Source organism: Carcharhinus amblyrhynchos, chromosome 12 (genome assembly GCF_965287045.1).
Source record: "Carcharhinus amblyrhynchos chromosome 12, sCarAmb.v2.hapA, whole genome shotgun sequence".
In the NCBI taxonomy this organism is placed as follows: Eukaryota; Metazoa; Chordata; class Chondrichthyes; order Carcharhiniformes; family Carcharhinidae; genus Carcharhinus; species Carcharhinus amblyrhynchos.
In genome coordinates, this window is record NC_137335.1 from 27,084,766 (window position 1) to 27,112,481 (window position 27,716).

At 43.2% G+C, this 27,716-nt stretch overlaps 1 protein-coding gene across 2 annotated transcripts in view; it reads right to left on the bottom strand.

Annotated features, from left to right (window-relative positions):
- Positions 1-27,716, bottom strand: part of LOC145350874 (interphotoreceptor matrix proteoglycan 1-like) — a 107,806-nt gene that overhangs the window by 26,620 nt on the left and 53,470 nt on the right. For both annotated transcript variants that reach the window (XM_080200280.1, XM_080200281.1), the window contains exons 3-11: positions 21,665-21,831; positions 21,381-21,415; positions 21,037-21,083; positions 19,081-19,172; positions 17,823-17,972; positions 14,690-14,748; positions 13,646-13,902; positions 2,720-2,796; positions 638-1,778 (exon numbers count right to left, since the gene is read on the bottom strand). In XM_080200280.1, coding sequence (XP_080056406.1) covers positions 638-1,778; positions 2,720-2,796; positions 13,646-13,902; positions 14,690-14,748; positions 17,823-17,972; positions 19,081-19,172; positions 21,037-21,083; positions 21,381-21,415; positions 21,665-21,831 — 2,025 coding nt within the window. The remainder of the gene's footprint in view (positions 1-637; positions 1,779-2,719; positions 2,797-13,645; positions 13,903-14,689; positions 14,749-17,822; positions 17,973-19,080; positions 19,173-21,036; positions 21,084-21,380; positions 21,416-21,664; positions 21,832-27,716) is intronic.

A 27,716-nucleotide genomic window follows, 5' to 3' on the forward strand; every position in this document is an offset into this window, starting at 1 on the left:
TCCCCTGAAGCAGGCCGTACTCACGAGCAACAAGATTTGGACAACATTTAGACATAGGTTGATAAATGGCAAGTAATGTAAGAGCAATAGATACACACCATCAAGTTCCCCTCCGGATCAAATGAATTGGAATTATATCACTGATTCTTCACAGTCAAAGTCCTGGAACTCTCTTCCTAACAACACTGTAGGTGTACCGACACCACATGGACTATGACAATTTAAGAAGATAGTCCATTACCATTTTCACAAGGGCATTTAGGGATAGATAATAAATGCTGATCTAGCTATGATATCCCAAACCTGTGAAAGAATAGATTAGAAAAATGTGCTAAACAAATGTGAGGCAATGACCATTTCCAATATATCTCAATAAAAGCAAATATTGCAGATGCTGGAAATCTGGAATAAAAACGGAAAAGGCTAGTAAAATTCAGTAGGTCTGACAGCATCTGTGGAGAGAGAAACAGAGTTAATGTTTTAAGTCCATGTGACCCATCTACATGTATGGTCCTGTGCAGGCATGGTCTTATACTGGATTGATATAGTCCTGGGCTGTTTTGTTCCTTGGGCTAATGTGTTCTTGCGGCCTCCCTGAACCTTTGAAATACCTCACAGTTCTTTCAAATAGACTCACCTTCTATCCCACTTATTGGTGGTGAGGTCCTGGCTGCCATTATGCTGATATCATTCTCTCCTTCATCAAACATTGGCCCAATTCCATTGTCACTCGTGGTTGCCTGGGCAAGAGTGATCATTGTATTGGTGTCCTGGTTAGTGTCCACAGAAACTTCTGGCTCAGTATTAGTTCCTGCCTCGTGATCAAAAATAAGTGGATAGGTTGTAGTGTGTATGATACTGCCAGATTGCTGTGCTTCGTCAATGAAGTTTGACTCCATGCTTTCCTCATCCATGTGTGGAATGATTTGCTGGGTGTCAGGAGGCAATGCATTGTTCTGCTCCTGTTCTCCTTGCTGAACACTTGCATCCAAGTGCAGCTTCTGACTCTCTGGTTGTGTAGTAGGAGACTCTGCAATGCCAAGAGTTGTTAAGCCATCTTCAGTCTTCTCGGCGTTGCCCAGTTCAGTAAGAGGGGCCCGTTCAGGGTGTGTAGCAGAAACTGTGTTACTAACAATATTTTCATCTACAGGGACCTCCTCCTCTATTTCCTGTAGATGTTCGGACTGTACAGTTGGAGGAGATGTGCTCCCTCCAACATCCACATCTGCAGTAACATCCTCTTCAGTTCCCCCATGAAGATATCCTTCTGTTTCCTGCATGTGATCAGCCTGTACAGTTGAAGAAGCTGTGTTACTATTGATTCCTTCGCCTTCAGTAACACTTGCTTTGGATTGTTCTGTATCAGAAACTGTGTCACCAACTATGTCCTCATCACTGGTCATTGGCTGTATGTCGGGTGAAATAGGGGTGATCACGATGATCTCTTCTGTAAGTATATTCTCACTAGTGATTGAAAGTGTTGGAAGTGCAGGGCTATTGAGCTGGTGTCCGCTTTCAGTCACATCTCCTTCCGAACTAGTTTGTGGCACAAATGTGGTCTCTTTCTCTAAGAAAGTTGCCTCTGGGACAGTGAGTGAAGGTTCTGTCACAGATAGGTGATTTGGCAAATCACTCCAGACACCAGCCTGTACCGCAGTATCGGTCATGATTTCATTAATGGCTTCTTCAAAATTTTCTCCATGAGGGATGGTTGGAATCCTTTCTAACAAGCTGTCATCCACATATTCTTCAGTAGCAGATGGACTTAAAAAATTGTCCTAAAAACGAGAAAACAGATATATTTTTGAACCATGTGTCATTGTGTTGCAGACCATAATATGCTACTTTAATTCAACTTCAATTCTGGGAGTCGTTCTGCTTCACCACTCTCCTGCCTACTTTCTAATGTCTCTTCAAAATTCCTTTTCACATAACCTGCGTCTCCCACCTGCTCCACTGTTAATAACTACTCTTTGTAATGTCTTGCTCTATATAAGGGGAATGAATGGAAAGTGAATGAATGGTAACGGACCATTGATAATTTTCATGGAGAAACTACTACTTAAAGAATACATGACAATATGCCTGACTCCGCAGGACACTTTGACAAAAACAGTACTTTCAGATATGTTTCCTATTATCTTGTGGTGGCAAAGTCTCCTCCCCAGCATATCTTCTCCCATTTATTATCAGATTATATCTAAGCCATTTTCATCATTTGAAAGCTGTTTAAGCATCCAACTATAAAGAAAAATAACAAAAAATCTATATTGTTTTCTGACTGGTCTAAGCTTATCCTAAGTTTAAATTAACAATTTGTCTCCACTTCCTTGGCATGAAGAGCCACATGGGTGGAATACTGACAGGAAATTCTGATGGAAGGGTTACCTTCCTGTACCAGAAACCAACTGATTTTCCTTACAGTGGGTTCTGTAAAGAGAGACATTTTCTATCTGCATTCTGTCCCGACTGATACAAAAATCCACCGTTCAATAGTGCTGGGCAGGAGGGCTAACCAAGTGACAGAGAAATGCCACGATACTGGTCTCACACCAAGCGTCATTCCCAGTCAATCCATTGCTGGCACATGGACAACCAAACACCTTTGACAGAATAGAGAGTCACTTTGTACACATGACACTCACAGCTGATGTATACTAGATACACTAAGGGCTTTTAAAAATTGTCCAAGAAATTTGCAGGATGCAGGCCACAATACCTGTTTGACAGGAGTTGGAGCCAATTTGGGATCCAGTTGGTCGAGACCATCAGCTGTTGCAGGAAGCACATTTATTTCTGTTGGGAAAGAACCGATTCTCTGTGTCAGAAAACTTAAATTTAGAAATTACAAGTCCAGAAATTCTTCTCTCATTTAAAGTCAGAAAGTCCTGAAATTCAAACTCTTTTGAGTAACCTCTTTAGCTGGAGCGGTAAGAATGTGGATCTCACTACCATGAGGAGTGCTTGAAGTGAATAACAGGGTGCAGTTAAGATTAAACTAGATAAACACATGGTGGGAAGAGGAACAGAAGTTTATGCTGATGGGATTAGGTGAAGTAAGGTGCACCATGTGGCTTGTTTCTGTGCTTTAAAATACTGACTCCTGTTTACTACAACTACTTTAAACTTTTAAAGATTCATTCATGGGATCTGGGCGGCATCACTAGCTGGGCCAGCATTTACTGTCCATTCCTAATTGCCCTTAAACTGAGTGGCCATTTCAGAGTCATTGCTGAGGATCTGGAGTCACATGTAGGCCAGACTAGGTAAGGATGACAGATTTCCCTCCCTAAAGGACATTAGTGAAACAGGTGGGTTTTTACAGCAATAGTTGCATGGTCATCATTAGGGTTTTAATTCCAGACTTTTATTGAATTCAAATTTCACCATCTGCCATGGTGGGATTCGAACCCACCATTACCCTGGATTCCTCAATAGCGAGTCTGGAGATAATGCCACCACACCATTACCTCTCCCAGGCACTAAATGTCAGATCCAAACATGGGTATACTTTGAGTTAACAGGAAGGAGAACTCCCTCCACTTTGTTATAACAATGTGCATTTGTCCCGTATGGTAGCAAAACACATTTATTAATCCCTATTTGTTGCAAGTTCAGTGTGCTGATTTTCCTCATTAACTATCATTGTGGTTTGAGAATGACAAGTAAATAAAGGTGTACAATGAGAAGCTCTGTGCTGTGGCCTAATGGCCATGGGAAGTGGGTGGACAAATCTTTTCAAGTGATTTTAATGAGAATATTTGGAGTTGGCAGAGAGGGAAAATTCACTCCGTATTGGATTGAACTCGAGATTCTAATGCCCTGCATCACCCAGTCAGTGTCAACTAGAGCTGCTTTTGTTGGAGCTGTTCTAATGAGGTGAAATTCCTGTTAATATGAAGTGAATAAATCCACCTCAATAGAACTGTTTAATGTTTCAACATTGTAGAATAGTCAAAAGACGTGGCAAGACTTAAATCTAACTGGGAAAAAGCATATTCTGTCAGAAACAAAGCACTATTGTTTATGGCGGGTTACTCACTGGATTCTTTGCTTCTCATTCTAACACAGCTCGTGTTAAAGTCAGTGCCTGTGACCTGTCACTGCGGGGTGCCTAGATTACATATTCTGGCAGGGGTGCCAAAGACATTGATACCCGAGGATCAACCACTGCCACTGGAGACCGACCTCATCGCCCGGTCAAAGTGCTGCAACTTCTCAACGGGTCAAGTCACTCAATTCAGTTTGATGCATTGCGGGGAGCTACATACAGCGTGTAGGTAGCTGTATTCTTTTGATTCATTCATTGGACATGGACGTCACTGACTGTAAAAAGTCTGACAACACCAGGTTTAAGTCCGAACGATTTATTTGAGTTTACTATCAAATAAATCAGTTGGACTTAAACCTGGTGTTGTCAGGCTTTTTACTGTGTTTACCCCAGTCCAACGCCAGCATATCCACATCGTCACTGACTGGCCAGCATTTATTTGCCCATCCCGAGTTGCCCTTATTCACCAGGCAGTTGAAAGTCAGCCATATTGCTATGGCTCAGGGGTCACATGTAGGCCAGGCCAGGTAAGGATGGCAGATTTCCTTCCCTAAAGGACATTTGTGAACCAGGTGGGTTTTTCCGACAATTGGCAACAATTTCATGGTCATCAATAGACACTTAATTCCAGATCTTTTTTTGTTACATTCAATTTCCACCACCTGCCATGGCAGGATTCAAACCCAGGTCCTCAGAATATTAGCTGAGTTTCTGGATCAATAGTCTGGCAATAATACCGTTAGGCCGTTGCTTCCCCGTTTGGGCGGGAAAACACTGTTTTGAATATGTAAGCACAATTTTCCGAGGTACATGTCGAAGGTCCTCATACACCTTTAAAAGGAGATCCATCCTGAACAGCACTGTGTGAAGTCAGTAAACCATCAGGGGCTGATCAGTTAACTCCATGGTAACGAAGATACACATAAGGAGTCATCGGCCTATTAAATCTGCTCCCTGGTATAAATATGCAAATTGTTGTTAATTTTTCCCAACTCAAATTGAAATCAGATTTTAAAAATCGGATGACAATATCTCCTTGAACAAGAGGAGAACAGAAAGATCTTTATTGTCCGTAAATCCACTTGCTTTAATGGATGATGAATAACTGCTTCACAAAATACTGTGCATTGGAAATGGAACAAGGTAAATTGGGAAAGTTTGTCATAGAAACACGGAACATTACAGCACAGTACAGGGCCTTTGGCCCTCAATGTTGTGCCAATGACATTAAGCTAGGAAAGGGGAAGGGAAGGGCAAACAATGCTGCTGAGGCAGTGCAGGCATAAATCTATCATTCTCAAAATAAAAACTAACAGTGGAGTGACAGGTGGAATTCTGATGTAAGATACTTCACACTGGGGGATAAAAACCATAGCACGCTGTTGTAGATGGAAAGGGTTAAGTTGAAAGTGTGAGTAAATGGTGTATAAAAGTTTAATTCAGAACACGGTTACTTCAAGATAAACTGTGGCTGTAGAAAGAGCTCAAACTGGGAAAGGGAAATCAGAGAGTCATAGAATCCTACAATGCAGAAGAAGGCCATTTGGCCCATCGAGTCTGCACCAACCACAATCCCACCTTGACCCTATCCCCATCCCCATAACTCCATGCATTTACTCTAGCTAGTCCCCCTGCTACTAAGAGATTTAGCATGGCCAAACCACCTAACCCGCACATCATTGGACTTTGCACATTTTTCCAAAATGTCAGGGAATTCTTCACAAGGTGGCTGTCATAAAGAATTGACACTGGGTAGGGCAATGGAGGCAAAAAGCCAATTGAATGGAGAACTGTTGGCTTTCAATTAATGTCCTCTATTATTTGTACTGTAGCTTTGTGAAATTTTCAAAGATAATTCTGATGTGTCCCTTATCAGATTTAATCAAAATTAGTCATGGCAGAGGAACTATATGAACTAGGAAGAAGTGGAAGATTGACTAGTCCGCTATTCACTGGGCAAATAATTATTATGGCCCCAGGTGTAAGTCACTTAGGTGGGAAAATGGAGTTTCGGGTAAAGACTGCGATTCCCTATTTACTGTGGAGGTTTAACTTCATAACATGTTTTTTTTGCTCGAAGTTTGTCTTCCAGTCAGGTGAGGCACTCTTTGGAGTAGGCCGTGGCCCCAGATTGGGAACCCAAACTGTTCTTAAGAATGTGACAGGAGGTGAGATCCAATTCCCAATCTCAAACATCGGCCCTAAATTTACCGGCATGCATGTCCCGATTTCTGATAAAATTCCGGCCACAGGCTCCGATCCTGGGAGTCTGGTGTGCCCAGTTTCGATCCTGGGGGAGTTGCTAGGATGGGGGGGGCTGCCCAATCCATATGGGAGGTGTTTTTGTTCCTCTTGATCCATAAGTCGAGCTATAAAGAAATGTAACTTCTCCCTGACGCTGTCCTCACCTTCCTTCACTGCCAGGATTCCTGCAAGGCTTGGGAAATTGGACAACTTGGGTTTAGCTTGAAAATCTATGTCTTCTTGCCTCATTATAAAATTGAAAATGCTGGAGACACTCAGCAGGTCTGACAGCATCTGTGGAGAGAGAATAGAGCCAACGGTTCAAGTCAGGATGAGCCTTCAGCAAGCCTGCTGAGTTTCTCCAGCACTTCCTGTTTCTGTTTCGGGCTCCAGCATCTGCAGTGTTTTGCCTTTGTCATTATAAAATTGAATTGGCCAACCCACCTCTTGGGCATACGTTGACTAACCCCTGCTTGTCCCTCATCTATTAGATCCAGATGTAAGAAGCTGAGGGTGGTTAGGGTTGAGTTTGAGATTATAAAAATGTCAATATCACACCCAGTCTCAACCCAACTGTTTTCATGAAATCATAGAATCCTTACAGTGCAGACGGAGGCCATTCTGCCCATCAAAGATACATCGACAACAATCCCACCCAGGCCCTATCCCAGTAACCCCATGTATTCACCCTGCTAATTCCCCTGACACTAAAGGCCAATCCACATAACCCACACATCTTTGGAGTGTGGGAGGAAACCGGAGCACCCAGAGGAAACTCACGCAGACACCGGGAGAATGTGCAAACTCCACGCATCTTTTGGAAGATTAAAATTCACCCTTTTGTTTGTTTGCTCATGAGGTACATGACTTTATCTATACATAAAAAAAGGCATCAGATTGTAGATAATTAATCTTCTACAGGAGCAAACAGCAGATAAACAAACCATTCTGATGATGCAGTATACCACTGAGCATATCACCATGGTAACACTTTCGAAAAGAACAACTTTCTGTATGTTGTTAAAATCAAATTAAGTGTGCATGAAACATCTATTTTGCAATTGCCTTTTAGTACCGAGGTTCATAATGGACTCTTCATTTTTGAACAAAATTAAGTTTCATTCCTCCTGGTGATGATCGAGTGCAGCATGATTTTATTTGAGACAGTTATTAAGCAATGCCACCTTGTATCATTCTCCTGTTATCACTTACTCACACATGTATTTCAATTGTTGTTCTTTGCATTTTGAGCCTGGGAGATAATAACAGCGATTGTGGCAAAGTGTGAGGGATTCAGTGCATGTCACAGCTCTATGTTTGCAAGGTCAGCTCGTAATGGAGGCCAACCCACTGGTGTAATGACTGTACAGCACCATCATTACAACTCAAAGAATTGGTTTTGTTGAAATGGTGTAAACAGCACAACAGCAGAAGGCGTAGGGGATGAGGGCATTGCCTTGAGTTTCCCTATCAAATCCTTACAAGGGAAGGTTGTTCAGTCAGTATGTGTGCAGCAGCTAAGTTGGCAGCACTCTCTGTTCTGAGGCAGGTGGTTGTGGCTGTGAACCCCATTTGGAAGATTTGAGCACAGATCTAGACTGACAGTACAGGTCTGTGGGAGCAATGCACAGTCACAGAAGCAGTTTTTAACTGATCCACCATTAAATGGAGGCCCCATCTACCCTCCAAGGTGGATATACAGATCTCATGACAGATTTAGAAGAAAACATATGGAACATTTTTGGCACAAAAGGATGCCATTCAACTCTTAATGTCTGTGCCAGCAGAAAGAGTTATCCAATTGAATTCCACTTTCCAGCTCTTAGGACAATTGCCTGAGTCTGCTTTCACCATTTGACAGGTTGCTGGCAGGACCTCAAGGTTCAGAAGCCACCCTGGCAATGTCAAACTGTGCCAAGGGGCAGGTCAGCTTAAAGTCCAATAAATTTATTGGACTTTAAGCTGGTGTTGTTGGATTTCTTTTTGTTTTGTTTTTGTTTTGTCCAACGCTGGCATCTCCACATCATGACTAAGGGGCAGGTCCCAGTGGGAACCTCATTGGGGTGGGTTTCCATTGATGATCGCAGGGAGGGTGGGGAGGGGAATAGAGAAGTGTCAATTCTGACCTGGGGTGAGGAGGGGGCCGCCTGAGACCTTTGTGATGGGCTGGAGGAGGGTGGGAGTGGGGGGGTTATACAGGTAATGATCAGGATGCTATTTAAAGCTGGCATCCTGATCTTTGTGGAGCTGGGTCTGACTTGCTGATTAAGCCCCACCGCCCTGCACCACGGCGTGAGATACGCTCCCTTGATTTTTGATTTTGGCAATGTCATGCGATCTTAGAGAAAACCGATTAGTTTCTCTGCAGAGATACACACAGGTTTTCTCACCAGAAACAACACTCTGCCATTTTTTGGTAAGGCCCCTGCTCCTCTGCCATTGGTCTGTAACACTCCATGTTGCTGTTCGCAGTCATTTTTTTTCCAATGCGGTGAATTCCAATTCTCCCAGCTCCCCTCTAGTCATTCTGCCCATTACAATAAACCTGTAACTCATGTTATTGACTTCTTTGTTGAGGGTAATACCTCTTTCCTATCTGTCTAGGCCCAGCATAATTTTATACACCTCAATTAAATCTCCCTGAAGCCTCACTGTCACAAAACAAAACAAGCCCACCTTACTCAATCGTTCCTTCTGACTAAAATTCTCCATTCTTGATAACATTCTCTGCACCCTATTTTGTCAGAACACATCTTTCCTGCAGTGGCGACCAGGATTGTTAAGCAGTACTCCATGAGGCATCATCTCGAACTTCATACAATTTTAGCAAATCCACTCACTCTTTTATTCTATGCCTTGGTTAATAAAGGAGACCATCCAATATGCTTTCTTAAACCTTTACCGACTAATGGACATGGATTCCAAGGTCCCTCTGTTCCTCTATGCTTCCCAGTATCCTGTGTTTTTTAAAATTTGATTTGATTTATTATTCACATGTATTAGTATACAGTGAATAGTATTGTTTCTTGTATGCTATAGAGACAAAACATACTGTTCATAGGAAAGGAAAGGAAAAAAGTGCAGAATATAGTCATAGTTAGGATGTAGATTAAGATCAACTTAATATAAAGTAGGTCCATTCAAAAGTCTGATGACAGCAGAAGCTGTTCTTGAGTTGGTTGATCCGTGATCTCAGGCTTTTGTACCATTTTCCCAATGAAAGAAAGTGGAAGAGAATGTGTCTGGGGTGCATGGGAGCGTTGATTATGCTGGCTGTTTTGCTGAGGCAGCGGGAAGTGTAGACAGAGTCAATGACTGGGAGGCTGGTTTGCATGATGGACTGGGCTACACTCACAACCCTTTGTAGTTTTGTGCAGTCATGGATAGAGCAGCAACTGCACCAAGCCGTTATTCAAATAGAAAGGATTCTTTCTATGGTGCATCTGTAAACGTTGGAGAGAGTCATAACAGCCATGCCAAATTTCCTTTGCTTACTGAAAAAGTTGAGGTGTTGGTGGGCTTTCTTAACTATAGCATCAGTGTGAAGGGACCAGGGCAGGTTGTTGGTGATCTCGAAGTTCTTGACCATTTCTACATCATCCTCGTTGATGTGGACAGGTGCGTATCTTCCACTATACTTCCTGAAGACAGTGACTATCTCCTTCGTTTTGTTGACATTGCTGCAGAGATGATTGTCATTGCACCAGTTCACTATCTCTTTCCTGTACTCTGTCTCTGGCAACCACTTCAGTAAAAAAAAGTAATGATCTGTTTCATGATCACATTCTTATTTGTGGGATCTTGCTGCGTACAAATTGGCTGCTGTGTTTTCTACATTACACAACCCAGTACTATGAAGAGGGAACAAATCCGAGTGACACACTTCACTGAAACAGATGCCATCCTGGGTTGAACAGTTGCAAAGAATTTTTCTCCGGAAGCTCGGAAACAAAAGAGATGTCACTCAAGGTCGAAAGTACAACACTCACTGAAAAGTGCCGTCTTATCAGAAGCCATAAGGATGTGGCATGGATATATCCTGAGTGTGCTTTGTTGAGACAGTTTGAAGATTTTGAGCATTGCTTCATTATCGATTCAATGAAGAAATCCGTGATTTATTCCCCACATAAGGGGAATAAATAAGGGGACTGAGGGGGGATCTAATAGAGGTATATAAGATTATGAAGGGTATAGATAGAGTAAACAGAGGTAAGCTATTTCCTATGATAGAGATACATAGGACAAGGGGCCATGGGCTTAAGGTGAGGGGGGAGAGGTACAACACAGATATTAGAGGGAGGTTTTTCACACAGAGGGTAGTGGGGGTATGGAATGCTCTGCCAAGTTAAGCGGTGGAGGCAAACACGCTAGAGTCATTTAAGAGTAACTTAGACAGGCACATGACTGGGTTGGAGATGGGTGGATATAGGAGATTGTTTTAAATAAGGGTCATTAGCATTGGGGCGTCCCTGGTAATGTAAATGGACATGGTATGATAATAAAGTTTTTTCTCTTTTCATTCACAGGTTTTAAGTCGGTCCACCTCGTGTCCAACGAGGGGCATACACACGATGGGTCATACTGGGGCTGCTCTTGGTTGTTCGAGATTGGCCTAGTGCTTCATGTCGTTAGTGTGTGCCTAAACTGGACAAGATACTGGGCAAGACAACAGCTCAGTGACTATCACTGTTTGCTGTGCAGACACATGGATTTGGGCCGGTGTCTGTGGGAGTTTGCGCATTCTCCCCGTGCTTGCATGGGTTTTCTCCGGGTGCTCTGGTTTCCTCCCACACCCCAAAGATGTGCTGTTAGGCTGATTGGCAGGAATAAATTGTCCCTAAATTAGTTTCCCTCAATCTGGATGGCCATAAAACATTAGACAGGGGTCGTGGGTGGAGAGGGGGACTGGTGGTGTTGAGATGGCGGCGCGGGCTCGTTGGGCTGAAGGGCCTGTTTCCCAGGCTGATTTTGTTCTTTGTTCTTTATAAAGTACCAAAAGAAGGAAAAGGAAAGCTTGAAAGAGAGCTTCAAGTGATGGTGATTGCCAGAGACACAGAGCATACAGATTGTGAGAGAGAAACAAAATGGATGGTGTCAGATTGATCTTGATCCCAAAGGTCTTAACCAAGCAATAAAGAGGGATCACTATTCTATTCCAACACTGGGATAAATACTGTCAACAGTAGGATAAATCAGTGGGATTATCTTGTCAACAGTGGAATTAATCCTGTCACCACTGGTAAAGGAAAGGCTTTTCATCAAACTTGTTGCCAGAAATGGTTACTGTAATGTGAAGCTTTATGAGAAATCATCGCTGTTGACATCTTTAGACTGATACAGGTTCCTATCTCAAAGTGGAGATCTATGGAGGAGATGGAAAAGTGATGACTACCAGCTACATGAAGGTATGTAGAGAACCAGGGAAGCTGGGATCTGGCTAAATGCTGACAAATTTCATTGTGAAGATGACGAACTTACAGTTCTTTAGATTGTTATACACACTTGGCAAAATCAAGCCAAGTTCAAAAAAAAAGTCACCGCTATCCCTGGGATGGAAGCTCTACGAGACAAGAAAGGGTTGAGAAGTTTCCTTGGTTTGAAGCACTAAGTAAGCTCTTTTATACCTTACATGTCAGAGCAGACAGCAAAGCTCCCAGAGCTGTTGTGATGAGATGTTAAGATCCAGCAGCCAGAGTCGCAAGAGAGGGGTTTCAACAAAGAAGCAGAATGCAAGGTGTGTTATATTATAACAGAGAGAAAGCTGTCACTCTGCAAGTAGATGCTTCTACAAATGACCTAGGAATGACTTTGGTACAAAAAGAAACACTGATAGCTTTTGGCAGACATTATGGATGTGAGTTCCATACAGATTTCTATGGGAGGAAGTGTACATTGAAGAATGATCAGCGTCCACTGGGCAAGATGTACAAGAGAAATCTGTGTAAATCAGCAGCAAGACTGAAGAGGTTATTCTTGAGGCTTCAGAGCTACAACTTCACTCTGAAATATAAGACAGGAAGAGAAATGGTGTGAGCAGTTAATCTCCCTTTGTTGTTACCACATGAGGGACACAAGGTAAGAGGTCTATGGGCAAAACTCTTGGTCGCATATTGGGTGCACAGAATTTTCCAAAGCTTTCTCAGAGAAATTTCCCTGAATGTACAGGGGGCAATTCTTCCAACCTGCTGCACCTCTCCAGCAGTCGCCGGATTTCCAGTCTTGTCCCACTCTGTCCCAGAAATTAGTGCAGAGCTGACTGAAATATTTAAATCTGTATTTGCATATCATTAGCGGGCCCAGGACTGAAGTCTCCGGGCTGCTAGCCTCTCCCCCCTACTACTGGGGAGCCATGGCCCAACCTCGCTTGAGTGAAAGGGGGCCATGGAGGCCCCCCAGGAAGTCAGGGGTAAGGGGTTGCCCCTTGGGCATTGCCAGCTTTGGCAGGCCTGGTGCCCTAACAATGCCCAAGGGGCTAAGTGGCAATGCACAGGGGGTAGGGCCAGAGGAGGCAGGGCTTGTGGGGGTGGGAGATTGTTGCGGGTGGTGGTCCCATTACCACTCTGCATTTGGGATCGGAGACAGAGGGAGGGAAGGACTGCAAGGTGGGGGCGGGGGGGGGTGGGGGGTGAGATTCAACTTGCCAATGAGTAGGCTTGGGGTGTGTGTTAGGACTGTGGTAGGGGAGGTGTTGAAGCTAGCCTGGAGACAGCCGGGAGATCAGAGAGGCAGCGATGAAGGGTTCGTGCGCTGGCCAGCGATCAAGCTGAGGCAATCTGTGATGCAAAGAGTGTGGGAGATTCATTTTGAAACCCCGCTAAAAAATCCAGTAGGATTTACTCCAGTTTTTATGCAAACTTGGCATTTAGAACTTCTTTGGGAGAATCCCTGCCATGAATTTTCATTCTGAGGCAGTTGGGGCTAATTGGAGTTGGGCCACGTGGAAACAGTGCAGAGGTCATCACAAGGGCTGCTGGGTGCTTACTTTTAGACGGCTTGTCTTTGTATTCTGAGACCTCATGCTAATTATAATGCTAATCTGTAAGATGGTACGATCCGATAATGCAGAACTATGCAGAATGAGTGAAATGTCATCTTGCATACTTATGTCTTACATGCATCTAGTCTAGAATCTATGCTTAAATCTGTAGTAAGGCTTGGACCTCTGACTGATAGGGTCACCAACTGAGACAAGTGAGGAAGTTAGCATGTGGCTAAATATCCACTTGTGGACATGCCCCAGCAAACTCTAGTATCCTTCCTATAACTACACAAAGCTTCAGAAAATCAACCTTGATTGGGATAAGTCAGATGAAGTCAGCCAAGCATGGTTACCGATTTAAATTACATTACCTTGAGCAAACTGCAGTGAGCTTGGGTCCATGGAGAAAGAAGTATCATTGAGTAGTGCCATGGCAACCATATCCTGAAACCTGCTTACTGTTATGGCGGCCACTGGTTTCACCAGGATCTCTTCTTGTGGTTCAAAAAACATTTCTCCATTCTCGACCTTATTGGTGCCGATGTTTAGCACGTCGTTACGAATGTCACTCAGTGTGGCAGCCTGCTTATCAAAGATGGCAGCAAAGCGAATCACCTGACTGTCCGCACTGAAAGGAAAATAATTTACGATGAGATGTTTGGTTAGTACCTTATTACAGAGAAAAAAAATGTTTTGTTAATTTACAGTCTGTGAAGCCTAATATGGCTAGAACACTGAGAGGTTGAGCCAATATGTGGAACTGGGTTTTTTAATCAGAATAGAATCCCTACAGTGCAGAAGGAAGCCACTTGGCCCATGGAATCTGTACCGACAACAATCCCACCCAGCTCCTATCCTCATACCTGCAAAGTACATTAGCTGCTGACAGCCTATCAGAAAATGAGTTAATATGAGGCTGTCATCTGTTTTGATTTCAACACGTTGGGGATGTTGGAAGAAGAATTGGGTAAAATAATCAATTTGAGGAGGGAACTTTTGAATGAGTCGGAGAATAGAACATGTAGTTTAACTGAGCTCCAGATGACGACATACTTCACATTAAAGACTCTCCATGGGTTAGAGGAAATCTATAATTATTGATGGTCTGCAAATTGGAAGTGAGATGTAATTGGAATCATCCAGTTCTGCAGGACAATAATATCAAATGTGGCCACGGTTATGTATGACTGGTCATGTTTATTGGATCCCTCATTGAGATTGTTTGAACTCATCTCATTCTGACTACTGACAGGACTGCGCAGACACTGTGTGATATATCAGGTATTTCCGATGTGTTCATTTTGGAGCACAATTTACTAAGGTTCTACACTAAATATGTATGACAAGGCACCTTCATTGATGCTATACACGACAGCTGCTACAGCTATGCACAATGATTCTTTTTGTTTACCCACCTGAAACCTAATACCTGAATTTCTTTGAATCCTGGGAGAATTTCAAGAAGGTTCTGCATCTGGAAAGAAAATAGACATTGGATCATGAAGTCAGATCATATGGGATAGCAAAGCTTGCTCATTAGTGATGCTCGCTGTGCTATTTAGCAATATTCTGCAACTTGTGTTTTTATTTATTAGTGCCACAACTATGCTTACATTAACACTGCAATGAAGTCACTGTGAAAATCCCATAGTCGCCACACTCCAGCGCCTGTTCAGGTACGCTGAGGGAGAAGTTAGCATGGCTAATGCACCTAACCAGCACATCTTTTGGACTGTGGGAGGAAACCAGAGCACCTGGAGGAAACCACGCAGACATGGGAAGAATATTCAGACTCCACACAGACTGGCACGCCACGGTGGCACAGTGATTAACACTGCTGTCTCACAATGCCAGGGTCCTGGGTTCGATTCACAGATTGGGTGACTGTCTGTGTGGAGTCTGCACATTCTCCCCGTGTCTTTGTGGGTTTCCTCTGAATGCTCTGGTTTCCTCCCACAGTCTGGTTAGGTGCATTGGCCATGCTAAATTCTCCCTCAGTGTACCCAAACAGGCGCTGGAGTGTGGCAACTAGAGGATTTTCACAATGACTTCATTGCAGTGTTTGTGCAAACCTACTTGTGACACTAATAAATAAGAATAAATAAAGGCAGTAACCCAAGCTGGGAATCGAAGCTGGCACTCAGTTCAAGATGCTGAGATAACCTGTGGTCATGTTGATGAATATGTCATATAAAGTCATAAGTATTGACCTAGGTGTAATTCAGAGAAATTTGATAGCACTGGGATAGAAGGTTCATTGTAAAGATAGCGTTGTGCCTCATTCCAGTACAGGCAAACTATCATAATTAAAACCCGTTGAGACTCTGGCCCCAAATTCTCAAAGGACAACATTACATTATGACACAGCATTTACCACTCAGAAACAATATATCCTGCCCAACAGACGCGTGCTACCTTACAAGCATTCTGACTTCCGTGCCTTCTAATTGTGAGTGCGGGAAATGCTCTTCATTTGAAGAGGTGTCTTTACTCAGAGTGGTGGGAACTTTCTACCACGTGGAGCTGTTGAGGTGAATGGCATCAATGAGTTTAAGACGTGTTAGGAAGGTACAACATGTTTTGATGATTCCTGACTAGTAATAAGGGTGGAACCCACTGTGAATGTGTTGGTAGGTTTCCAAGGTCAGTTCAGGGTGAGTGATTGGCATTTTAAGGGTCTGTCAATTTTTAGTCAATCAGTTAGTCTGAAGCAGGTAAAGAAGAAGGTGGCTGGTTCCATGCAGCCTAAAATGCCACTGTTAGCTCTGGGAGCCACCTGATAACTCCATGCAGTTGTGGCTCTGACGAAAGCCCAGTATCCATTTGCTTGTTCTGCAGAAAAAGCTTTGGGAACTATTGGTAGCTCGACGCAGCTAAGAGTTGGGGCTGAAGAACTCCTATGTGACTGGGTGTTGTTCAGAAGCAGGCAGAAAAAGATCCAGGCAGCAGAGGTATTGTGGTGCACAGTCTCCAGGGAGTCAGGGCTCAGAGGAAGTCCTGAGGCACAAACCCTGGCTTAAAGCAATCATTAAAACAGGCTGAGGCTTTGAGGGAGCTCCAAAGCTAGATCTCTGACACTGCAAAATTGGCAACAGATTTTTAATGAGATTTGGTGACCCACAGTGTCATGTGCGTGGGTTACTGAGAAATTATGAGGGGCATTATGAGAGACATAGATAGGATAGATAGTCAGAGGCTTTTCCCAGAGTGGGGGTGTCAGTTACAAGGAGGCTCAGGTTCAAGGTGAGAGGGGGAAAGTTTAAGGGAGATGTGGGGGGAAGATTTTCATGCAGAGAATGGTGGGTGTCTGGAACGCACTGCCACAGGATTGGTGGAAGCAGGCACATTAGTGACATTTAAGAAGCATCTAGATGGATGCATGAATAGGGATGGAGTAGAGGGATACTGTTGGAATAAGTTCAGAAGGTTTTTTTAGTATAGTTAGGGCATCATGATCAGCATGGGTTTGGAGGGCCAAAGGGCCTTCCCCAGCGCTGTACTTTTCTTTGTTAAATCTGCGGGATCTGCCTTGACCACATCTATCATTTGATATGCACTGTGGGGTTTCAACCACAGTTTGTTTGTTAATTCATGTGTCCCTCATGGTAATTCTGAATGTTAGAATGTAAGGTATTTTGCTAACTTTTAGTTGTAAAGCTTATTGTATTCATTCAAAATCTGTGATATTTTGTGGTTTTATTTCAAAAGCAGGTGTCAGTAATCTCAACTTTTAAATATTTTAGAATGAGGTGGTTCCTGACCAGACATCTCACCACAGGCCAGGATCTAGCCAAGTATCACAACAGTGGGAACGAGATAAATACATGAAGGAGAAAGAAATGAAAGGATATAGTGAGAGAATGATATGAAATAAGGCTGAGATTTGTGTGGAAAGTTGGTACTGAACATTTGGGCTAAATGTTCTGCCAATATATGTAATAATATATAAATGGATTTTAATATATTTGATTTGATTTATTATTGTCACATGTATTAGTGTTCAACGAAAAGTATTGTTTCTTGCAAGGTATATAAAGCATACTGTTTATAGAGAAGGAAACAAGAGTGCAGAATGTAGTGTTACAGTCAAAGCTAGAGTATACAGAAAGATCAACTTAATGCAAGGTAGGTCCATTCAAAAGTCTGATGGCAGCAGGGAAGAAGCTGTTTGGTTGGTACATGACCTCAGACTTTTGTATATTTTTCCTGACAGAAGAAGGTGGAAGAAAGTATGTCCATGGTGAATGGGGTCCTTGATTATGTTGGCTGCTTTGCTGAGGCAGAGGGAAGTGTAGACAGAGTCAATGGATGTGAGGCAGATTTGCGTGATGGACTGGGCTTTGTTCATATATATTCTATATATCATATATTATATATAATATCTAATCTCGCTTCACTTAGTTTGAAATGGGGGGCAGGAGGTAGACACTGCTTCTGATTAGAAATTTGGATAAGATCTGTTTTGCCTGATGAATGCTGCTGAACTGGAATTTTCAATTGCTGCTGTATGGGAAATAATGTGGTTTACTTTACATCATGTACACTTGCCTGAATCTCAAACTTCTGGGTGAGTTCCTGATACTCCAGCGAATTTGGGTCACTCAATTCTGAGCTGTAATTTTGATCGGTGAGTCTAACACTGAACTCCACAACTTGCTCTGTTAGCTGTTCTGGGATGACATTGGTTACATGCAGATCCTAAAGCAGATAGAAAGGATATGCTCCATCAGCATCTATTATTGTAAAAGCATACTCTTCATACACATCAATGACAAAAGGAGTGATGTTACTAACCTATAATCAAGCCAAACAGAAACTTTATTTTTACTTTATGTTTGGTGTACTGTGTGATAGTTATAATTCTGTAAATGCAGTGATAGGATTGGTGCCAATATAAGACCAAGAGAATAGCCTAACTATTCTAAAAATATAGCTGCAACTGTCCCAAAGAGAATACAGCTGGGATTTTCTGACCATTCCTGGCAGTGGAATCTTCCAGTCTCGCCAAAGGTGACTCCCTGCGGTGAGTTTCCTGGAGGTGAGACAGGCCAACCACACAAAATGTTGTCGGTATCCAATGGAACTGGGAGATTCCGCCAGCCGTCACTGAGGGGAAATGTGCTGTGTGCGTGTGGCTGTGCCTGTGTGGCACCCGATAGCTCTACACAACTCAGGAATATCAGGCAGAGGTTTACGGCCCTGTCACGGTGGGGACGGGGCTGTAAAGTGCAGCGAACCATTCAAACGTCCATTGACTTCGACGGGACTGGAAAATCCAGCTGGTGGGAGGGGCCATAAAATTCCACCTGTTACCCTTTGAGGAAAATTAAACGTTTAAAATCCGTGTAATAGCAAGTTCCGATTGGGGTAAACACTGCATGTGGCTCTCAGGAAAAAAACATAAGTTCATCTCTTTCCTCTCAAAGATATTGTCACCTCTGATTGGAGGTTCTTCTGACAGTTTTCCAATTGATCTGATTGGTCCTCACAGTCAGACTTTCCACTTCAGCTGTCTGGAATTCAAAGTTGTCAATACAATCGACAAAAAATAATGATTGCCCTCCTGAGATTCTACCAAGCTGGCTTATGGATTGAAACCCTGCTGTTTGGCCTGTCTGTGTATACTGCCTCCACTTCAGCTTGGAGTTTTGCAAAAAACCTCAATTCCGGCTCAGCTTTAGCTAATTAACATTGAACTAATTCAACAGCTCAGCATGATTATTGAACAGAACGAGTACACAGCCGTTTCATAGCACAGTCTCCAGTCACAAAACAGGTAAATAATGTTGAATTTCACAGGCCTCACCTCAACAGGTGTTTTAGTGTCATTCACAATCTCATTGGAGATCACAATATTAGGAATTGATGCAGTTGTTGACAATGGCTGAGTCGGGATCTCTGTAGACAAAATGTAAACCGTTAGGAGTTTATGAGGAGCATGGACAGAGTGCACTGGAAGCAGTTGTTCCCCTCAGTTGAAGGGTCAGTCACGGGGGGACATAGATTCAAGCTGAGGGGCAGCAGGTTTAGGAGGGATGTGAGGAAAACCCCTTTTTACCCAGACGGTGGTGACAGTCTGCGTTACGGTGCCTGGGAGGGTGGTAGAGGCTTGTTGCCTCATATCCTTTAAAATATACCTGCATGAGCACTTGGCACATCATAGCATCCAGAGCTGTGGGCAAGTGCTGGTAAATGGGGTTAGGTAGGAGTTCGGATATTTCTCGCGCGTTGGTGTAGACTCGATGGGCAAAACAGCCTCTTCTGCACTGTATAATTCTAAGTTAGATAAGTAATAAAGTGCACTAATGTAATAAGGCATGATACTGCCTGATAGCACCAGCAGTGGAGACCCTGCTGCTTAACTGGAAGGTTAAAGATTGGAATCCCAAAATTATCTCTGACCCAAATCAAGCTGATGATTCTGGCAGTGCTCAACTGAACCATAATGCAGACTAACTCACTGGGATAAACTATTATGGATTATCTCAGGGCTGTCTGCCAGTAGAAACTAAGTGACAACAACATGCATTTGTATAAAATTCTATTCTCTTATCATTGGCAATCTGTGAATTACACATTGTAACATTTATCTCCAGTCAGCAAATACAATCAACAAGCAGTCTAACATGGAGCCCCTGTCGATATTTTGCCCTCTTGTTAATCAGGGCTCCACTCTGTATAGTACTTGATATCAATACCATAATAATGCCCAGAATCAGCTGTAAAATAAAGTAAAGCAAAATCACAAGCCTGGTCAAACAGGTCCCAATTGGGACGATACAATAATGGACCCACCCATGGGCCTGCCTTAAACAGGGTTCGGTGTATGAGCTCCACCTGGTGAGTTAATTACTAATCCCCAACGGGCTCATGTTCAATGAATCAGAGAGGTTAATCAGTGATTCCCCATGCAAGACACAACCTGGGCAAAACCAGAAAGCACAAGTCAGCCAATCAGAGATTCAGCCTCCGTGTTCAAGTGATGAGGTGAAGACACACACCTTAGCCTGCTACACAATATTGAGTCATAAATCCACTCATTACATGACCATAAGACCATAAGGAATAGAAACAGGAGTAGCATTTGGCCCTTCAAGCCTGCACTGCCATACTATAGCATCACGGCTGATCCAACAATATTCCTCGTGTCCACTTCCCTGCACTTTGCCCTTAACCCTTGATTCCCTCATTGAATGAATGTCTATCTATCTCAGCCTTAAATATACACAAGGCTCCATAGTCCTCTGTGGCAAGGAGTTCCAAATATAAGGAGGCAAAAATAATAGCCCCGATACATCAGTTGGCTACCGCACTCTGCAATGATGAACCGGAACAGAGAAATAACAAAAGGAAAGTTACCCAAGCCTCTTGCTTTCCTATATATCCCCCCCTGGCATTCATACATTTCCCAAATCTCTCTCCTTTACCTCCCATTGGCTCATTCAAGTAGGGTGGAACGCTGATCAAAGACTGTGAGAAAGGCAGGGGAGTGGATTGTTGAGAAAATGTGCTATGTGGGAAATCTAAATTGCTTTATTTGCAGCTTTTACCAATTGGTTCATCATCTTCAATTTACATGTCAAACATTAGGGGTGGGATTTTCCAGCCACGCTCGTTCTATAACTTGAAAATCCTGCCTACGTTCAATGGTCCTTTGCATGGTCTGTATCTCCCCCCTTTCCCCTCCACCCACTGCAATTCCCATGGCGGGTGGGTTGAGAAAATTCCCCTCTAAACGTCAAAAGCTGAGGTGAAACAATACCTGTGGGCAGTGTTGAAATTTCACTCGGCTGATTACCCATTGGAGTACTTCCTCAGCAAAGAGGAGAAAGAGACACACATTAGAAATCTGGTACGATTGTTCCAATTTAGAAAAGATATTCAATATGGACTACAACTAAAAATAATCATCATTTCATTTTGTGCTAGTTTCCAGCTGTGACAATATCTGATCAACTTCACTCAGTCAGAACACATTAATATTTATAAAATTCTATCAATTTTACACATCAGCTAAATAATGTTCTTCAGGTTTAACACTAAGTCAACAGCAAAAAACAGGCCTAATACAATAGTTTTCAGAGCATTGCAAGCTGCACTCATTACCTGAGCTGAAGATCACGATCCTTTATACCCAGTCTCTGTAGGGGAAAGGAAACCCATTGTTTTTCTATCAGTAAAATGTAGAAATGAAATGGAAAATAAAACTTACAGAACAGTTAAAATTCTTACACTTACTTTGTCTCCATTTCATACCAGCTTAATATTTAAATGTCAGAACGTAGTTGTTGTGGATATATTAAACCTCAATTTCCATGAAAACTGGAACTAAAACATGTGCAAAATGAGTTCATGTATAAAATTGTTTCTGAACCAAACCCATTGCTTACCCTCTGAACCATCTGTAGATGTTCCTGGGATTCACTGAAATTTTGCCCAATCTGGAACAGATAGTGAGTTTCTCGCTGACAAACATTGACCCATTGCTGGTACTCTTCGTTCTCCGGAATTCTGTCCAGGAAAATCCGAAATGCTTCCCAGACTGCTTCCTGACAAACTGAGCAAGGGAAAATCCATCAGGAAAAGTAGCCCAAATGATCCAATGTAACAAAGTCTTATGATTTGGTGATGAAGTCTGGCTATCTGAAGTCCTGACACTAACAGGTGACCAGTTAAACTCACCTTTGCCTTTAACCCAACCTTGTTGAATGCTAACTATGACATGTTGGGGAGTTGAGTTTCATTTGGTTTCTTCAGCATGGAGGCACTTGTTTTTGATATTAGATTAGTGAAACATTAAGCTAAGGCAGGCATTTGTCTAATTTGATCCCAGTAGTAGACAAAGACACCAAAAGAATTAGACATCTCTTACATTAAATCTTATATCTACTTTCCTTTGTTCCAGACCATTCAGCACTCTGCCTCACAGAGTTATAGGTGAACTATGAGTAGTGCACGGAGCAATGCAGCATGAACGCATCAGGAATTTGTACATGAAGTTTACCGGATTAGACAATATTGAAGGGAAATGACTTTTGTGCGGCATTTGTTTGAAGATGGGGGAGAAGTGATTTGAAGCAAGGAAATGTCTTATTTTTTAGCCGAATGATAATGATCAGGTAGTGCCCTCCTGAGATCAATACCCATTGATGTTGAGTAGAGTTTGATGTGAATGGATCTACCTGTACTTTGCTAGAAAATTGACAATCACTGGGGCGAGCATTCAATGCAGTTACCAATTTCTCTTTTGTACTAAAAAGAGACCTGTTTCAAAAAGATTTCATTTTGCTCAAAACTGCTTAAAAACCAAAACTCTGATGCAGATTTCAAGCTACAAAAAGTGATTGAAGAAACACCACATTGAAATACTTCTCATTCTTATATGTTATATGTATTGTATGTTAATGTGTTATATTAAAGAACCAGAGATCGCAATGAGAAACTGAGATAACTGTACGCACGCTTGTAATTACACGCTCAGTTAATAGAGAAAGTAAACTAAACATTTGTCACATTCAGGAATTAAAGTTTAAGACCATAAGATCATAGGAGTAGAAGTAGGCCATTCAGCTCATCGAGTCTGCTCCACCTTTTATTGGGATCATGACTGACGTGGAATGATAATCCTATAAGATATGGGCTCTGGCTGCAATGAATCAAGGGGCAATAAAAGCAGCAACAGCATTTATTTGGCATTGACAACTGAGTACAACAATCCCAAGTATTTCACAAGAGTGTAATCAAACATCAACCCTAGCATTGAGCAAAAGAAGGAGTCATTAAAACAGGTGACCAAAAACTTGGTCAAGGAGGTAAATTTTAAGGAGTAGCCGAAAGAATCATAGAGGCATAGAGGTTTACAGCATGGAAATAGTCCTTCGACCCAACTTGTCCATGCTGCCCTTTTTTTTTTAAAACCCCTAAAATAATCCCAATTGCCCGCATTTGATCCATATCCCTCTATACCCATTGTACCCATGTAACTATCTAAATGCTTTTTAAAATATAAAATTGTACCCGTCTCTACTACTACCTCTGGCAGCTTGTTCCAGTCCCTCTGTGTGAAAAAATTGCCCCTCTGGATACTTTTGTATGGTTCCCCTCTCATCTTAAACTTATGCCCTCTAGCTTTATACTTCCCTATTTTTAGGAAAAGATATTGCCTATCAACATTGTTCAGTTATGTTATTATTTTATTGACCTCTATAAGATCACCCCTCAGCTTCCTACGCTCCAAAGAAAAAAGTCCCAGTCTATTCAGCCTCTTCTTATAACTCAATCCACCAGGTCCCAGTAGCATCCTAGTAAGTCTTTTCTGCACTCTTTCTAATTTAATAATATCCTTTCTATAATAGGATGACCAGGATTACACACAGTATTCCAAATGTGGTCTTACCAATGTCTTGTACAACTTTAACAAGACGTCCCAACTCCTGTATTCAATGTTCTGATCGATAAAAACCAAGCATGCCGAATGCCTTCTTCACAATTCTATCCACCTGTGACTCCACTTTCAAGGAGCTATGAACATGTACCCCTAGATCTCTTTGTTCTGTAACTCTCCCCAACGCCCTACCATTAACTGAATAAGTCCTGCCCTGTCCAATGTACCAAAATGCATCACCTCACATAAAGGAAGAAGGAAAGCTTGAGAGGTGGAGAGATGTAGGGAAGGGATTCCAGAGATAACAGTCCAAGGTGGGTCACTGAAGGTTTGTATGTACAAGAGGTTAGCATTGTGGTAATGCAGAGTTCTTGAGGGTTGTAAGACTGGAGAAGGTTACAGAGATGAGACATGAAAGGGCTGGAGTATCAGGATACGAATGATAAGGTTAAGAATTCATGGACCAAAACTCAACGTGGGTGAACACAGAGATAAAAGATGTTTACATGAGTAACAATAAAACTGCATGAATAAAATTTAGGAGAGGGTTAATGAATTAATAACAAAATCTCAGGATTGACAAGTAATTATAAAAAGATTATTTGCAACTAAGCACAAACAACAGCTAACACTGAAAGTCCTGCCATCGGGGTGATGCCGATCTCTTTTATCAGCCTGTGGCCAAGAGTTTATAACTCCTGCACCCAGTGAGCATTCTGCCCTCTCAGGACTCTTGTCCATTTCAGGTAATGCTGGTACTTATTTAGCAGATAGGGAGACTGGAGCCATCTCAAGTATCTCTAGGAGATTCTCAAGATGAGATTCAAGCCAAGGGTCCCATGGTTGAAAACCAAGCAGCTCATTAAACACTGTCAGAATTCTTTCCATTTTAGACATCGGAAAAACCAACACCATTGTTTTTAGACCTGTCACAAACTCCATTCACTTTCAGTGATTCATACCCCTCACTGACTATTCTAGGAGCTCTTGTGGTGAAGTGTTGGCGCCCCTACTGCTGGAACAGAAGTTTTGGCTTTGAGTCCAATATGCATGGTGGTACAGTGACTCGCATTGCTGCCTTACAGCACCAGGGACCTGGATTCAATTGTTGGCTTGAGTCGCTGTCTGCGTGGGTTTCCTTTGGGTGCTGCGGTTTCCTCCCACAGTCTGAAAGGTTAGGTGAATTGGCCATGCTGGAGTGCGGTGACTAGGGGATGTCTCCCTCAGTGCTGGCTTTGAGCACTGGGAAACTAGGCCCAATGTCAATAAATGTAAGTAACTCCCAAACAGATTCTGGAGAGCGGCGACTAGGGGATTTTCACGGTAACTTCATTGCAGTGTTAATGTAAGCCTACTTGTGACACTAACAAATAAACTTTAGGTCAAACTTTAGGACTTGCTGGCCACAGAAGTAGCATTCACAATGTGTTTCAACAGCCTGTAAATCAGCTTAGGAATCCTTGTCCCACTGTTCCCAAGGTGAAAGCAAAATGTGTGAAGACAGGCTCAAAAAAACTGACTGTTTAGAACCTCAGCATAACATGTGATTCTGAGTGAAACTTTTATAGCCATATCTTCGCCACCACAAATATCATCCAATTCTGTCTCTGCAATATCAACCAGTTTGTCCTCTGCCTCAGTGTATCTGTTGCTGAAATCCTCATTCCTACTTTTGTTACCTCTGGATTCCAATGGCCAATCTCTTGTCTAACCCGTTCCAAAATTCATCCAGAACTCTGCTGCTCCTATTCCACATCGCACCAAGTTCTGCACACCAATCACCCCTGTGCTTGCTGATCTACCCTGGTTCCTGGTCCAGCAATGTCTAGCATTTTAAGTTCTTATGCACATCTGCAAATTCTTCTGTGGTATTCCTCACCCCTCTCTCTTTTATCTCCTTGGTTATATCGCTTCTGCTGAACTCATGAGTGCGTATGATTGGATAGAAAAAATAGATACCTAAACAACAAATTACATCGAAGAATAAGCATCATTAAGTTGAAATTATGGTTAAATAAAGGAAAAACTAGGCAGTCCAGTGGCCATGTAAATCTGAATCCAGCTAAGCTAATTCCTCATTGGGGACATTGTGGATGAATACAGCTACTTGTGGTCTATTTTCAATGAGACAGGAGCTAGCTGAGTAACTGGTCTAGAAAGGTGACTCGATGGTTATGTTTAAAATAGGGTTGATGCCCCAGATTTTGGGAGTTATTTACATTTATTGACATTGGGCCTAGTTTCCCAGTGCTCAAAGCCAGCACTGAAGGAGAAATCCTCCTGATTCCTTGTGCAAATCAGTCTGGTCTCTCCTTTCCACATGGTCACTCTCCCGTCTCAACTGAACTATCCGATTCACACCATCAACACCTCACCATCCTTCCAATCTCTCCTCTCCACACAATTGGCACTCCCGCCACCATTGACATCTCTCCCCCAAAAATCTCTCCTTTCCAGGTGACTGACCCCTCCTCCCAGGATCCCTCACGTTGAGTGATCTCCCCTCCCCCACAATCTCGACCTTACTTCATGCTGTCATTCTGAGCCCTTCTCCAATGGCTGCCAATGTTCACAAATGTCAGGGATTACCCCCAGAAGTGGCTGTTGCCTTGAACTCTGGCTCAGTCTGGCCGATTGCCAGGCAGGAAATGGAGGAAAAATATCCTAATTGTCTTCCCATTGTATATGATAGGGCCTTCCACCATTCCAGTATTTCCAGGTTTACCAGCTCCTGACAATATCAGTATAAATCCCTGTAAATATTAGTGTCTAAGGATTAAATAAAAACAGAAAATACTGGAAATAAGCAGTAGATCAGGCAGTGTCTGTGCGGAGGAAAACAGAGTAGATGTTCCAAGTGGATGACCTTCCATTGAGAGAGGTTCTATCAGTGGTTATCAATGGGAAACATTACGTTGGATTTTACTGAGGATTTCAAGACCCCGGCCTAGTGGAATACTAGGTCTCAAACCTACAAATGCGAACAAGGGACTGGTCCAGTAATCTATGTCTGCTGGCCTCCAATTTGGATGTCTTCAGGCCCACCTTTGGATTAAGTAGGGCAAGTGGGCTACCGATACTGCTGACCCACAGTCAGAGGGAGAGAGCTGGGCACTGATACTGACCCACAGTCAGAGGGAGAGCTGGACACTGATACTGACCCACAGTCAGAGGGAGAGCTGGACACTGATACTGACCCACAGTCAGAGGGAGAGCTGGGCACTGGTTGCTGACCCACAGTCAGAGGGAGAGCTGGCCACTGGTTGCTGACCCACAGTCAGAGGGAGAGCTGGCCACTGGTTGCTGACCCACAGTCAGAGGGAGAGCTGGCCACTGGTTGCTGACCCACAGTCAGAGGGAGAGCTGGCCACTGGTTGCTGACCCACAGTCAGAGGGAGAGCTGGACACTGATACTGACCCACAGTCAGAGGGAGAGCTGGACACTGATACTGACCCACAGTCAGAGGGAGAGAGCTGGACACTGATACTGACCCACAGTCAGAGGGAGAGAGCTGGACACTGATACTGATACTGACGCACAGTCAGAGGGAGAGAGCTGGACACTGATACTGATACTGACGCACAGTCAGAGGGAGAGCTGGACACTGATACTGATACTGACCCACAGCCAGAGGGAGAGAGCTGGGCACTGATACTGACCCACAGTCAGAGGGAGAGAGCTGGACACTGATACTGACCCACAGTCAGAGGGAGAGAGCTGGACACTGATACTGATACTGACGCACAGTCAGAGGGAGAGAGCTGGACACTGATACTGATACTGACCCACAGTCAGAGGGAGAGAGCTGGGCACTGATACTGACCCACAGTCAGAGGGAGAGCTGGGCACTGATACTGACCCACAGTCAGAGGGAGAGAGCTGGACACTGATACTGATACTGACGCACAGTCAGAGGGAGAGAGCTGGACACTGATACTGATACTGACCCACAGTCAGAGGGAGAGAGCTGGGCACTGATACTGACCCACAGTCAGAGGGAGAGCTGGGCACTGATACTGATACTGACCCACAGTCAGAGGGAGAGAGCTGGACACTG